The 15,167-nt window shown below is 42.8% G+C and overlaps 1 protein-coding gene across 1 annotated transcript in view; it reads left to right on the top strand.

Annotated features, from left to right (window-relative positions):
- tsr2 (TSR2 ribosome maturation factor) overlaps positions 1-14,003 on the top strand; it is a 19,770-nt gene extending 5,767 nt beyond the window's left edge. The window contains exons 2-4 of the mRNA XM_037684445.1: positions 11,693-11,784; positions 13,185-13,343; positions 13,471-14,003. Of these exons, the coding sequence (XP_037540373.1) occupies positions 11,693-11,784; positions 13,185-13,343; positions 13,471-13,572 (353 nt within the window). The 3' untranslated portion in view covers positions 13,573-14,003. The remainder of the gene's footprint in view (positions 1-11,692; positions 11,785-13,184; positions 13,344-13,470) is intronic.
- Positions 14,004-15,167: the final 1,164 nt, after the last annotated feature.

The following is a 15,167-nucleotide window of genomic DNA, read 5'->3' as shown; positions in this document are numbered from 1 at the left end:
TGCATTGACCCTGCCCTTGATAAAACACAGTGGACCAACACCAGCAGCTGACATGGCACCCCAGTGACTGTGTAAACTTGACACTGGACCTCAAGCAATGTGAACTCTGTGTCTCCTCTCTTCCTCCAGACTCTGGGACCTTGATTTCCAAAGGAAATGCAAAATTTACTGTAATCAGAGAACATAACTTTGGACCACTCAGCAGCAGTCCCAGGCGAGATGCTTCTGACGCAGTCTCTTGTTCAAGGGTGGCTTGACCTGGGGAATGCAGCACCTTTAGCCCATTTCCTGCACACGCCTGTGCACGGTGGCTCTGGATGTTTCTACTCCAGACTCAGTCCACTGCTTCCGCAGGTCCCCCAAGGTCTGGAATCGGCCCTTCTCCACAATCCTCCTCAGGGTCCGGTTACCTCTTCTCGTTGTGCAGCGTTTTCTGCCACACTTTTCCCTTCCCACAGACTTCCCACTGATCAAAGCTTCATTTGAGTCTTTGGATCAGGTTCCACTTAAATTCTTGTCTCTTTAAACAGCCCTGCTGCTGGCTTTAACATCCGCTAAGAGAGTGAGTGTTTTTATCTGCCCTCTCTGTCGCTCCGTCATGTCTCAGAAATTAGGCTGACGGCAGCTTAGCTGATTTTAGACCAACCCAGCTTTTATGCCTAATACATCACGAGCTCTTTTAATCAAGAGCGATATCGTTGGAGGGGTCGTCCCCCCCCGCCCCCTTCACACAGATCAGAAGAAGTAACGTCTTTTTATCTCCTCTGTCCTGTGCGGGCGTTGACGTGTTGCATAGCGTGTACAGCTGCAATGCGTCAACATCTGTTTGTGCATTATAGAGATGCATCTGCAAGTTGCCCGTTATCCACCCATCGCTTGTCACACTGGCTGTGTGAGACTATTTCTGAAGCCTACAGAGCATCCGATTTAGTCTCCTGTCAACCTAAGAGCACACTCTATCAGGGGTATCACATCTTCAACTGCGTTGCTTAATGGTATGTCAGTGTAGGACATTTTGCACTGTGGCCGCGCGGTCAACACCCTGCTCATTTATCAGAGTCAGAGTCAGAGTCAGAGTTTCTTTATTGTCATTCGCACCTCATGTGGTACATGTGGTGGAGCGAAATTATGTACACGGGGTCCCAGTTACATCCAACAATAAAATGTATAAGAAAAACAGTAATAACATCTAAGATATGAACTAAGAAAAACATCAACTAAATATACACTAAGCACTCATAACATAAAACATTGAACATCACCACAAACATGAACATGAGTCTGTGAGCAGATGTGCACGCATGAACACATCAACATTGAAACAGATCAGCAGCAACATGAAACAGATCAGCAGCAACATGATATGGTTTTTCACAGTGATTATTCTAGTTAGAGATTCATGAGTCTAACAGCCTCAGGGTAGAAGCTGTTCCTCAGTCTAGTGGTTCTACACTTAATGCTCCTTAACCTCCTTCCTGAGGGGAGTGGGGCAAAAAGTGTATTTTATTTATTCGCTTTTATTTAGGTGATGTGACGGCTCGTTCCATGACACATTCTGTCCTTAGTGTTACCGAATGAATATTATTGTTTTCATGGAACTCCGTTTTACTCACATCTGTCTGCATGCATTACAGTGTGAGATGTTATCAGTCACAAGTTGTGACTGTTATTTGGTTCTATTGTCATTAATCAGTTCACGACTATTGTTACCAATCAGTTCATCTGATTAATAATCAGCTCTCTTGTTATTATTAATCTGTTCATACGTTTCAGCCGTAAACCGGTTGGTTCATGGCTCTTTTCAGCGTTTTTCCCTCCCCGTTGATGTTTACGGGGCGTTCATGCATTCAGAATGCATAGTTACACAACATGCGTCTGTGCATGGCACACATAATTACGCAGTGCGTAATTACGCACATGGGAGCTGAGTGATTAGACTTTTTTGGGCAAGCTTCTGCTTCATACGGTGTTCGAATGGACCCAGTGAGGCGAGGACCACATCTGCTTCGCCCTTAACCCACTAAGCGAAAGCCTTAAAGGGCGAAGCCTATACGAAATAGAACGTTGGTTACGTACTGTAACCCCACATTCTATGAGTATAGGCGTAGCCCTTTAAGCGTCGGGCCTCACTGGCTCCTAAATGGCTGAAGAAAAAAGCTATTTTGGGAGCCGATTTCCCGCTCTTAACGTAATTTATACGGACCGGGTGGGGCCCACACAGCAGGTGGGCGTGGACTAAATTTTTCAGTGCTAATGCTTCGCATAACGGGATAAACCCACTAAGCGAAAGCCTTAAAGGGCTACGCCTAAACTCATAGAATCTGGGGTTACAGTACGTAACCAACGTTTTTGGCATTGGAACAATGACAGAGTCTTTCCAGAGCTGTGGGACCGTACAGTTTGCAGAGACATATTAAAAAGAAAACAGAACATATCAGCAAGCTGCAGGGCACAGTTCTTAAGAATACGACCCCCTATGCCATCAGAACCTGGACTTTTCCTTTCTTTAGTCTTTTGAAACATGTTAACCACACTTCCAATATCAATATTCACTGCAGCACCTGACAACGTTTCTTTAAAAACAGAAAGCTCCTCTCACTAATCATTAGTGTTAAAACGATTGTAAAATGAATTAAAATCATTTGACAATTCCAAGGCAGATGAGGAGTTAAGAGTGATGTGAGTTTTCTTATTGGGCATCCCCATCATAGACTTAACACCCTCCCATGCCAGCCGGGAGTTATTGGACCTGAACATATTTTCCACCCTCTCCTTATAGTTTAGCTACTTTTAATTCTTTCCTCACTTGTTTTTTAAGTATGTGATATTGACTCAAAGTTTGTTTTCTCAGTCATCCAGCTATATAACAACAAAAAAGGTTGAATCATGTCATCTGGACTTCGTTTTTTTTGTTAAAAAGAAACGTTTCGCCCCTCATCCAAGAGGCTTCGTCAGTCTGAGGCCTAGCTATCTGGTATTACCCAGAAGCCACCCTGACTCTTGTGTTTCAAGCCTGCCTCAGATACCCCTGAAGTCTGGCCTTTTCACTAATGGTTTCAAAAACTCAAAGTTTGTTTTCTCAGTCATCCAGGTATATAACAACAAAAAAGGTTGAATCATGGCATTTGCCAGCATGATGGTTGGAAGCGGCATACGAGCGAGACCCCCCTGCCTCAGCCTCTGCCGAACACCACCACGTCTTCCCCGCTTCCTTACGCCTGGCTGCTTCTGCTCCAAGCACTGGTATTTAGCTGAGGTCCCTGTCCGGAGGATGTCTGCCGGAAAAACTGTAGAGGGTTCCACAGCGCCTGCTCCAGAGTCCCGTATCAGGAGCAGAAACTCCCGGCCATACTGCAGCAGCGTATGGTCCACACAGAGTCCGGCAAAAAAAATGGCGAAAAAGTGCAAAAAGCACCAAAAAATAAACACAAGGATAGTCCATGGTTATTCCTACCACCATATACAGAAGAAAAAAAAAATACAAAAAGGGACAGGAACAAAGAAAATAACCAACAAACATGCACAGCACACGCCCTACTGCTGCGTGTCGCAATCACCAGCGCCACCTTTAGGAAGGGTGGTGGAATGGGTAAATTGAATTGTTGATTAATTAGTAATATGTTTTTATATTAGATCACCGGGGGAGTTGGGAGGTTCTGTTATTTACATACAATATGCACGTTAAAAAACGTAAATTTTTTTAAAATCAGTTTTTATTCACACAAACACATTTTCTGCTGTGACAGGCTAAAAATACCGGCAGCGCTCTGTGCAAATAATTTGGGTACTGCATGATTGAAGGGGAAGGGGGCATAGAGTTTTTTCTTTTTCCTTTCCAGATGGACAGAATGGACCAGGCCTGCCCTTAGAGTCAAAAAGAGAAGTTCAGGTTCTACAAACTGATTAACATCTATTAGATAAGAACACTTTGTCGCATTAGGACGCCTCCTGCAATTATTAAATCTTATATTTAGAACTCTGACTTAGACAAATGTTAGAAATTTCCATATGTCCTATTCACCACACCAAGGGGATGCTGAAGTCCTAGGCAGATGTCCAGGGTTGGGTCAGGCGACCTGAGGGAGGTAGGTCACTCTATAGCCTGTAGGCATCTCTCGCCAACATATAAGGAGTAGTTTACATTCACTCAGAGGAAAAATTATTAATTGCTTGCATATTGATGATGTTTGCAGAAGACATTGTGATCTGTGGTGAGAACAGGGAACAGGTGTAAGAGAACTTGAAGAGGTGGAGGTATGCACTTTAAAGAAGTGGAATGAAAGTCAGCCGTAGTAAGACAGAGTACATCTGTGTGAATGAGGGAGGCCGGTGGAACAGTGAGGCTACAAGGAGCAGATGTCACAAAGGTGCAGGACTTCAAATACTTGGGGTCCACTGTCCAAGAAAATGGGGTCTGTAGTAAAGAAGTGAAAAAGAGTCCAGGCAGGATGGAGTGGATGGAGAAAAGTTTCAGGGGTGATTTGTGACAAAAGGATGTCAGCAAAGGTCAAAGGAAAAGTTTACAAGACAGTCCAAAAAAGTTCAATCTGGTCCTCTAGACATTAAAAAAAAAACAAAGCAAAAAATCTAGAAACGTTTAGTCTCTCATCCAAGAGACTTCCTCAGTCTGAGGTGCTGTTTTCAGCTCAGTCTCTTAAATAGCACCTTCTCAGAGTGGATCAACCAGTTTGCTGCTGACAACCAAAACCAGCTGATCGCATGATCAAGAAGGACCATCAGCCTAACAATGGATCATTAGCACCTGATGGCTGTTTACTGTTCACAGAGGGCTGAGTGATACTAGCAATCACAGCATTGTAAGAGGGGGACAGTTGAACCCGGAGGCCTTTAGATTTTTCTACCTGGATTATTGAGCATGCATCAGGATATTTACAAGACAGTGGTGAGACCAGCTATATTGTATGGTCTGGAGACAGTGGCATTGACAAAAAGACAGGAGAAAGAACTGGAAGTGGCAGAAATGAAGATTCTAAGGTTCTCCTTAGGAATGACAAGGCTGGATAAGATTATGAATGAGATCATCAGAGGTACAGCCCAGGTTGAACAACTGGGAGATAAAGTTAGAGAGGACACACTGAGATGGTTTGGACATGTCAAGAGGAGGGACAGTGGGTACATTGGTAGAAGGATGTTCAGAATCAGAATAAACTTTATTGGCCTTGCACCGAGATACAACGCGAATATGTATGTACAGTCATCCGAAAGATGGGCGGAGTGCACGAAGCTGCAACTATAGAAAGCGCAGCCTTCTTATCCTTATCAGATAATAATCTTAGATAGGAAAAGGGGGAGAAACATGAGGGTAGATAGTGGTATTACAAAAAAAGATCTTTCACATCTTGTCTATCAGGACACGATTTGAGACATCAAAAAAACTACCAGCAAGCACAATTAAAACATGATTACATTTGCATTTGACATCGAGGTGTTGAGATTTGTCCATGAGCGTTTTTTTCAGATCAGCCACAGTTTCTGAAGATGTTGTTTCAGCCAGTAGTTCTGATAAGTTTGCACAGAAAGTTCTCGGGGGGGGGGGGGGGGGTAGATGAAGCTTTTGTCCTTGGTTACTCATGACCCAGGAGATATTTGATAGTCGGCCCATCTCCGAGGCCGTCAGGAGTCGGATTTAGATAAGCTTGATTCTGTTATAATGTGGAGTTACCCAGATGAACAGACTGAGAGGAAAACAGAACCAAACTCAAACGTAATTGAAAAATGTTTATTTACAGTGACTAAAAATAAACTATTTACAAACGGGATCTGGGTCTGTGGAGACAGAGGAGGAGGATTACTTTATGACGTGGAGTTTGATCCAACAGCTGAATATTCAAGATCTTTGAGAGGCTTACAGTGAAAGGAGTAAGGACGGCTAATGGACAGGCTGAGGGTTTTTCTCCTTCCAGGATGATGACCGAGCAGACTACAAAGGCAAGTGGTGGAAGGCGTGTACAGGCAGCTGAGCACCAGGAATCACAGGTAAGTTTATCCTCAGAGTTTTCTTCAGTACTTCAGAATACAGGACGGGATCCAGGACATCAAGACTCTGAAAACGTGGACACAAAAACAAGGTAAGTCTTTTCAATCTTTGAACACTATACAGGGCTGGAGGCATATGTACTGGCAGGTAGAACAATGCTCCAGCAATGACTGGAGCTCAACTGGAGCCTTAAGTAGTCCTGGCACCAAATAGGGAAAATGGTCTCAGCTGCTGCTGCTCATCAGCGCCGCCCCTGCCTTCAGGAACCTGGTGGAAGGAAGATGGAAAAACCCTACAGATTCTTGTTTTTCTTCAGGCAGAGATTACTTTTTTCCCAGCCTTGAGTCCATCTGGGCGTTCTAGTTCCGAAAATGCCTAATTGTGTGTTTCCATTCCACTGATCCATGCTATGAGTCTCCTTCATGGTTGAACCCACCACGCTGACGAGTCCCAGAAGCTGCAGGTGGCCTGCGATTCTCATAAATCGCCTCCACCTTATGGTTAAGCTCGTAAACCAGATGATTTAAAGTTCCTACTGTACGGACCAGACCTTCAAACTGACTCGGAAACTTTTCCATGGCCGAAACTGCTGCAGATGTCTTCTTCAAAAGTCGATAAAACAGAGCCCCGCCGATGCCAAAAAGCATAGTCCCTGCTATCATAATTCCAAATATGTAAACGTCTTCAACATCCTCCTGAGACAGAACTGAGAGGCACATCAGATGCCACACTCCCCATGAATCCATGACGTACCCCACAGCGTGAGTCTCAGCTAGACACGCAGGTTCTCCAGGACCTTGTCGCTTTGATGAAAAAATCTTATCAATAGAGTTGAACGCCCACGATACCAAATCCATAATCTTCTTAATTTATGTTCAGGAGATGTGAACCAGGCACTTCAGACACACAGAGAGCAGAGCAGGAAGAAGGAAAAACGGGGGAGGGATGACAGAAGCAGCCACCTCGATCAGAGCCAGGGAGGAAAAGATTAGGTTGGGTTACAAATGCAGCTGCCAGGAAAAAGACAAAGAGGAAGGCCAAAGAGGAGATATATGGATGCATTTAGAGAGGACATGAAGGTAGTTGGAGTGAGGACAGAGGATGCAGAGGACAGAGTGAGGTGGAGGAGGATGACTCGCTGTGGCTACCCCTGAAGAGGGAAAAGCCGAAAGAAGAAGAAGAAGATATCGGGCGGTATTGAACTGGAAGTTTATTTGAGGGAACCCTTTTAGGGCCCCTCGAACCAGGGGGAGTTGTTAGATATTTTTATCTAGACTGGCCCTGGGGTTTTGATCTGCTCAGAGACAGGATTATAATGAAATTATGATCCGGTTCTGACTGCGTTAAATTGGGTCAGCAACTCTAAAAAGAGTCTCCCTGGGATTCAATATCCGTCAAGGAATAGTTTATTTCTGCTTGCCACATCATGTAGAAAGGCTTTTGAAGCACCGTCTCATATTTCCGTTTACGTCAGTCCACGTAAAATCTGTCTAGGACACTATAAATGAGTAATGACACGGGACATAGGGGCTCTTCCGGGTTTGTGATCGCGTCACAGATGGAGAGACCAGCGCTGTAAACTGAAACCTTTTCCTGCCTTGATTTAATATAATTGATAAAACTTAATTGACATTTCCTTGATTTATTGATATTGTGAGTTGCCACTTCTGAGGGAGATTCGAGCCGGGGGAAGCGACGTGGGCTGGAGGCGGGTTTCCGGGTTCGGTGGCCCGCAGCCAGCTCCCATCCTAACAGCCAAACAGTAAGTTTTTTTTTATTTTTTATAAAAAATTGAACTTTATTAACAGCATAAAACCGAACAACAGAAGAATATACAGTACAACTTGATGCATGCTCAATAATCCAGGTAGAAAAATCTAAAAAAGTTAAGTCAGGTCCTCTGGAGGCCTCCATGTTGAACTGTCCCCCTCTTACAATGCTGTTATTGCTAGTATCACTGAGCCCCCTGTAAATAGCAAACAGCCATCAGTGTGCTAACGATCCATCGTTAGGCTGATGGTCCTTTTTGATCATGTGGACAGCTGGTTTTGAATGTCAACAATAAAAAACTGGTTGATCCACTATGAGAAGGTGCTATTTATAAGACTGAGCTGAATACAGCACCTCAGACTGAATTAAGGGGCTGTTTACACGGCGCGTATTTTCAGTGAATCTGCTTCTTTCTCTCTGCGGTTCTGCTGTTCATTTACACACCACCAGTGCCCCCCCCCCCTTTGAATCTAGATGTTTCTGAACCCACCTTCCAGAGTGGAGGTTTTTGGTTTTTTGTAGATAATGACCTTTTATGCGGTTTTATTTATTTATTTTTGTATCTTTAGATCCTATGATGTCATCAAATACTCGAGTTCTACTCGAGTTTTATTATGTTAATGTCAAGTTTTAAAATGATGTAGTCGTTCAACCCCTACTCTGTTGTGTGTCTACTTTATATTGTTCTGTTGTTCGGTTTTATGCTGTTAATAAGTAAAAAACAATAACATTAAAATAAAAACTTCCTGTTTGGCTTAGTGTAATTTCGTTTTTTCAAATGTAATTCTGTTTTTTCTAATGTGATTCGGGCCACTTCCTCTTTGGCTTAATGTAATTCTGTTTTTTCCAAGTGTTGTTGTGTTTTTGTTGCGTTTTTTCAAATGTAATTCATTTTTTTTTTCAAATGTTCATTTACACCTTAGGGCCACCGTATAAAAGAGTTTTGTACCGTAGTTTGTTTCAATGAAGGAAGATGTGAAGACTTCACAGTTGGAGCTGCAATTCAATTCAGTTTATTTATAAAGCACCAAATCACAACAAAGTTGTCTCAGGGACTTTACAGGAACATTCACATAAAAGCCAATTAGTAAAGTTCTCTATCTAAGGAATCCAGCAGACAAGTTGAATCTTGGCTTCGTTGCAGTCTCCCATCCTGAGCAAGCACAGTGGAGACAGTGGGAAGAAAAACTCCCTTTAACAGGAAGAAACCTCCAGCAGAACCAGGATCAGGACAAGAGACCATCTGCTTTGACCGGCTGGTTGAGAGGACAGGAAGGAGAGACAGACGAACACAGAATGGTAGGTCCAGATATAGGTCCAGGTCCAGATATAGGTCCAGGTCCAGGTATAGGTCCAGGTGTATCTGAAAGACAAAAAAAAACCACATGTTAAGGATAGAAAAAATAATTACAAATACCAAACAGGTTGAGCAGAGTAAGTAAAGACAGTAGCAGAGTGAAAATTGTGGTCAGTTTGTCTTCCAGCAGTCTAAGTCTATAGCAGCAGAACTAAGGGACAGCTCAGGAAACCCAAGCCAACCCTAACTATAGGATTTATCAAAAAGGAAAGTCTTAAGCCTAGTTTTAAAACTGGATAATGTGTCAGCCTCACGGACAGAAACTGGAAGTTGGTTCCACAAGAGAGGAGCCTGATAACTGAAAGATCTTCCTCCCATTCTGTTTTTGTAAATTCTAGGAACCACAAGTAAACCTGCAGTCTGAGAGCGAAGTGCTCTGTTAGTAAAATATGGAACAATAAGATCTGTAATATAAGATGGAGCTAGGTTGTTGAGAGCTTTGTAGGTTAGAAGTACGATTTTAAATTCTATTCTGGATTTGACAGGGAGCCAATGGAGAGAAACTAAAACTGGAGAGATATGATCTCTCCCAGTAACTCCAGTTAAGACTCTAGCAGCAGCATTTTGGATCAACTGAAGACGTTTTAAAGAAGTATTTGGACATCCAGATAATAAACCATTGCAATAGTCCAGTCTAGACGTGACAAATGCATGGACCAGTTTTTCTGCATCATCTTTAGATCAGATGTTTCTAATGTTAGTGATATTACGCAGGTGGAAGAAGGAGGTTCTAGTAACGTTTTTAATGTGGGGGATAAAAGACATGTCCTGATCAAAAGTAACACCAAGATTTTTAACATTAGAGCTGGAGGACAGATTAATGCATCTAAGGAGGGAGAAAGACTGAAACATTCATTCCTAAGGTGCTCAGGTCCAAAAACCAAAACTTCAGTCTTGTCTGTTCAACAGGAGAAAATTAAGGGTCATCCAGGTTTTTATGTCTTTAAGACATGCTTGTAGTCTAAGTAGCTGATTGGATTAATTGGGTTTAATGGACAAATATAATTGTCTGTCATCAGCATAACAATGAAAATTGATCCCATGCTGTTTAATAACTTTACCTAATGGAAGCATATATAAAGTAAAGAGTATTGGCCCAAGCACTGAGCCCTGAGGAACTCCATGACTAACTTTGGTGTATGAAGATTTATCATTTACATTTACAAACTGGAATCTATCAGATAGATATGACTTAAACCATTTTAGAGCCGTTCCTGTAATCCCAATATCATATTCAAGCCTCTGTAGTAAAATATTGTGATCAACTGTATCAAATGCAGCACTGAGGTCTAACAGGACCAGTATAGACACAAGTCCATTGTCTGAGGCCATGCTGCAGCACAAAGTTTATCACACTCTTCATACTCCACTTTATAGTGCTGTTTTAAATGGTGACAAAAGGTTTGTTGTGCTCAAACCTTTCGTCGGGACTTGTTTTCAGTCCACAGAAAACATTTTTCTGCTGCACATCTGACAAATTAAATCTGAACCATCTCCAAATAACAGAGCCATTATTTTTTTCCTGCTTACCAGCTGCTCTGCTATATGCTCTCCATTTTGTGACTAATTGTGGCTGCTATGTGCTGGCGGTGCCGCTCCACCTGGAGAAGCATGAAACGGGAGTGGGTAAGGGGCTGGGCTGAGAGGGAGAGGAGGTGCCACGTGGGAGAAAAAGAGACAGCAGGCAGATTTTCAAGAAAAACACTATATTGTTTATATCGATATAGTCTCATCTTGTATCGCAAATGAAATTATCTCGATATTTTTAAAATATCGAGCCCTAATTTACGACACATCTGACCCCAGAGTGGTGCAGGTTGGTCTGTGGATCTTCAGTCTGTAATTATTAGTTTTTGTTTTTATGTTTGTGATCATCGTAGTTTGAGCCAAATGACTTAGGTGTTCCATTCAGTGTTCCCCCTACCATTATCCAAGGAGGGCACCCCATCCTGTTAACAGAACCGAGCACCACGCCCACCAAATCCCCCCCCCCCCCCATTCTGATACACCACTTCCGAACGATAAGCGGAGATCAGCAGTTCCGCTCAGACTCCAAACCACGAGCAATACAAATGCAATACAAACACTCCACTATCCTTATCCATATCAACAACTGCTCCCCACTCCCGGTCGACAGAAACCTCTTAGAGAAGAGCAACCTCCCAAAGGCAAGTGACCTCGGGAAAATTGCCATTTACTGCCAGATAGTTGTTTGTCCAAAAGGAGGAGGGAACATTCCACATAGTTCTAACAAAGTTAACAGGCCCTCTGGACCCAGCACAGATGGTTGCAGAGGCCAAAGTCCCTGACGTGTCGTGCCCCTTTCTGAACAACTTTTATTTCAGACTCTCAGCTACAAACTTTATCTGAAAATCAGATCAGTAATTGATCAAGATGTGATTACTAATCAGTCAGTTTGATCTTAAACAGAAGGCATGTACTGTTTGTGTGTGTGTGTGTGTGTGTGTGTGTGTGTGTGTGTGTGTGTGTGTGTGTGTGTGTGTGTGTCTGTCTGTGTGTGTGTGTGTGTGTGTGTGTGTGTGTGTGTGTGTGTGTGTGTGTGTCAGCTGACCTGGAGCAAAGCGACGTTGAGGACTTCCTGTCTGAGCTGATGAATCAAGAGTTCAACACTGTGGTGGAGGATGGCAGTTTACCACAGGTACATGTGCACCCACAGACACACTGAAGCAGTAGAGCCAGCGGCTCTGACCCCCTGGTGACAGACTGTGATGCTTGTTCAGAACGTTGTGACCGTTGGGGACCAGCTGTGACACGTGGTCATTAACTCTGACCCATGGTGACCTGTTATGACCCCATTAGTCAGGGCTCTGACCCTTGATGACAGACTGTAGCTATGTTTACATGAACATAAGTAATTGGATTAAAGGCCCATTCTGAATAAAAATGCTTCATGTAAACGCCCCGTTTGGATTATTCTTTGTTGATTCAGCTCGATCCAAAAGAATTTGTAATCAAAATGAGACAGGTGGTTTATGCCGATCCATCATCCGAATGGTGTACATGTAAACACTTAATCTGTTCATATCAAAACAGTCCATGCTCAATAATCCAGGTATACAATCCAACAATTTTCAGTCCGGTCATCGGTCTTTTTTTTCTACTGAAACGTTTCACCTTCCATCCAGAAGGCTTCATCAGTCAAAGAAACGCACAACACAAAACTTTGTGTTGTGTGTTTCTTTGACTAATGAAGTTATCCTTCAGATGAAAGACGAAACGTTTCTACCTTTCTGGATTATTGAGCATGGACCTTTTTTGGTTTTGAACCAGTTCAACATGACTGTCGACGAGGAAGAGGGCCGGCACAAGAGGAGGGGGCCTGTCAAAGACACCATTTTAGCACCAACATAACTGGTTTGTTCCACTTTGGAGTAAGCTGTTTGAGGGAAGAATCAGTTTTGTGTTGTGTGTTTCCTTGACTGACGAAGCCTTCTGGATGGAAGGTGAAACGTTTCAGCAAAAAAAGAAACTGTCCAGATGACCTGACTGAAAATTGTTGGATTGTATACCTGGATTATTGAGCATGGACTTTTTTTGGAAAAGTTTCTACATTTTTTTGTTTGTTTTGTTTTTTGAATGTCCAGAGGACCTGACGTAACTTTTTTATATCTTTAGCATTTTTCACACAAAGCTTTTAATAAAAAATCAGTAAACAAGTTCTCAGCTTTTTTTTTGCAGAGAAAAACAACTTCTTGCATGAAGGTATGGGTTTCAACCATGAATTTTGGAGCTTTGATAAGACTGAGGTTTTTTCCCCGAGGTCGGCCTGTTAGCTTAGCTCGTAGCTTAGCTTCTCAGCTTAGCTGCTTTTAACGATCCAAAAACGCGATTTTGGACGATTAAAATGGATTTTAAAGAGAGAAGAAAAAGGGAGGGGTCAGTGAAGAACATCGGAGTTGAGCCGTGTCTTCAGTAAAAAAAAAAGATACACGAAGAAATGATAAAGCCAATAAATTAAAATGAGGTCGATAATTTTCATTTATCATGCGATTAATTGATTTATTGTTTATTGCGACAGGCCTGTTTGTTTGTGTGCAGGTATCGCTTCATCTGCTGCAGCTGTTTTCTCAGTGGAAGCAGGGGGCGCTGCAGCAGGTTCAACACACCATCAACACACTGACACACAACAAGTCACAAAGGGCAAAGGTCATGGCTCCACCCACACCGTCTGATGAGGAGAGTGACGGTGAAACTCAGGTATGCCTTACCTGGAACATGTAGCTGTTGGTTATTTTTTACTTCTAATAAACGTGAACTGAAAACCTTAAGCAGTTCATGTAAATGATCTGTTTCCATGACAACCATTTTAAATCTATGTTTCTAGGTGATGGAGTGCGAAGAATCCAACCCATCGGGTAACAGAACAAATGTTCATCCAGCTCAGGACGAAGTGGAGGGCTGGACTCTAGTCAGGAGAAAGAAATGATGAAGATGATGAGCAGAACCTGAACCTGGACTTTTTGGTCCCAGCTGCTCACTTGTGCAGATAAAAGCTTTCTGTTTTCTATTAAACATGTTGGTCAAAGCATGGTGTCAGTGGAGAACGGCTGCCATCAGGGATGCTGGGCTACTGCTTCCAGAACCACCTCATCAGGTCCTTGTTCTGATGAGTCCAGTTTATTCAACAGAACGGTGATTACATTATTTACAAGAATCAAGAGGGAAAAATATTGTACATTTTAAAACTAGTTTGAGTTAAAAGGCCATCTGTTTTCTGCCATGTTTCCATGATCGGGTCCATTAGGGCCCCTGGAACATCTTGTCTCTAGAGACTCCTCGGCTCCATCTCATCAACCTGTGCTGTACCTCTGATGATCTCATTCCTAATCTACTACATCCTTGTCTCTCCTAAGGAGAACCTCAACATCTTCATTTCTGACACTTCCAGTTCTGTCTCCTGTCTTTTTGTCCATGTCTCTGTCTCCTGTCTTTTTGTCCATGTCTCTGTCTCCAGACCATACAACATAGCTGGTCTCACCACTGTCTTGTAAACTTTTCCTTTGACCTTTGCTGACACCCTTTTGTCACAAATCACCCCTGAAACTTCTCCATCAGCACCCTCAAAGAAAAAAGATGGATCTGTGGTGCTCTTTCTTGACATGAAACCATCCTGCTGCTCACAGATAGTCACCTCTCGTCTAAGTCTTGCTTCCACAACTCTCTCCCAGATCTTCATCGTGTGACTCATAATCTTAATTCCCCTGTAGTTGCTACAACTTTACATCCCCCTTGTTCTTAAAAATGGCCACCAGCACTTCTCCTCCATTCCTCAGGCATTTTCTCACCCTCAAATATGCCATTGAATATTTGAGTCAAAAACCTCACTGCCATCTTTCCAAGACATTTCCAAACCTCCACTGGCCATCAGGTCCTACTGCCTTCCCCTTCTTTATTCTTTTCAGAGCTTTCTGGACTTCACCCTCACTAATCTTTCCCACTTCCTGGTCCACAGATTCTATGACCTCTACTCTTTTTTTCTCTTTCATTCTCTTCATTCGCTTCATTCACTTTTATTTCTCTGGGCGGCTGTGACTGGGTGGTTAGAGCAGTCATCCTTCAATACAAGAGTTGGGGGGTTCAAATCCACCAGCAGTCACATGTCGAAGTGTCTCTGGGCAAGACACTGAACCCCTCATAGCCTCTGATGTGTGTCCCATCAGTGTATGAATGTGATAAAGCACTGATTAGTCTCTTTAGAATGATTTGTTCAATTAGCTTTGTAGAGATCTAGTAGAGTGCTGTATGAATGGGTAAATGAGGCACAGATTGTGTTGTAAAGCGCTTTGAGTATCTTGAAATAAGATAGAATGGCGCTATATAAGTACAGTCCATTTACAGGTAATTAATTTACAGCAGAGCTGTAACACAGATATTAAAATCAGTTACATTAAATAAAATCATAAAACATGTCTGTAACAAAACCTGAAAATAAACAGGTCTAAAACCATGTCTCCATTTTGTTGAAAAAAGTCCCAGAGTATGGTGGCCGACCAACAACCTGTGAACGCATGAGTGATGCAA

The sequence above is a fragment of the Nematolebias whitei genome, chromosome 11, assembly GCF_014905685.2.
Source record: "Nematolebias whitei isolate Nwh7 chromosome 11, NemWhi1, whole genome shotgun sequence".
NCBI lineage: Eukaryota > Metazoa > Chordata > Actinopteri > Cyprinodontiformes > Rivulidae > Nematolebias > Nematolebias whitei.
The sequence above is the reverse complement of the archived record's forward strand: the minus strand, read 5'-3'. Positions and strand labels throughout refer to the sequence as shown.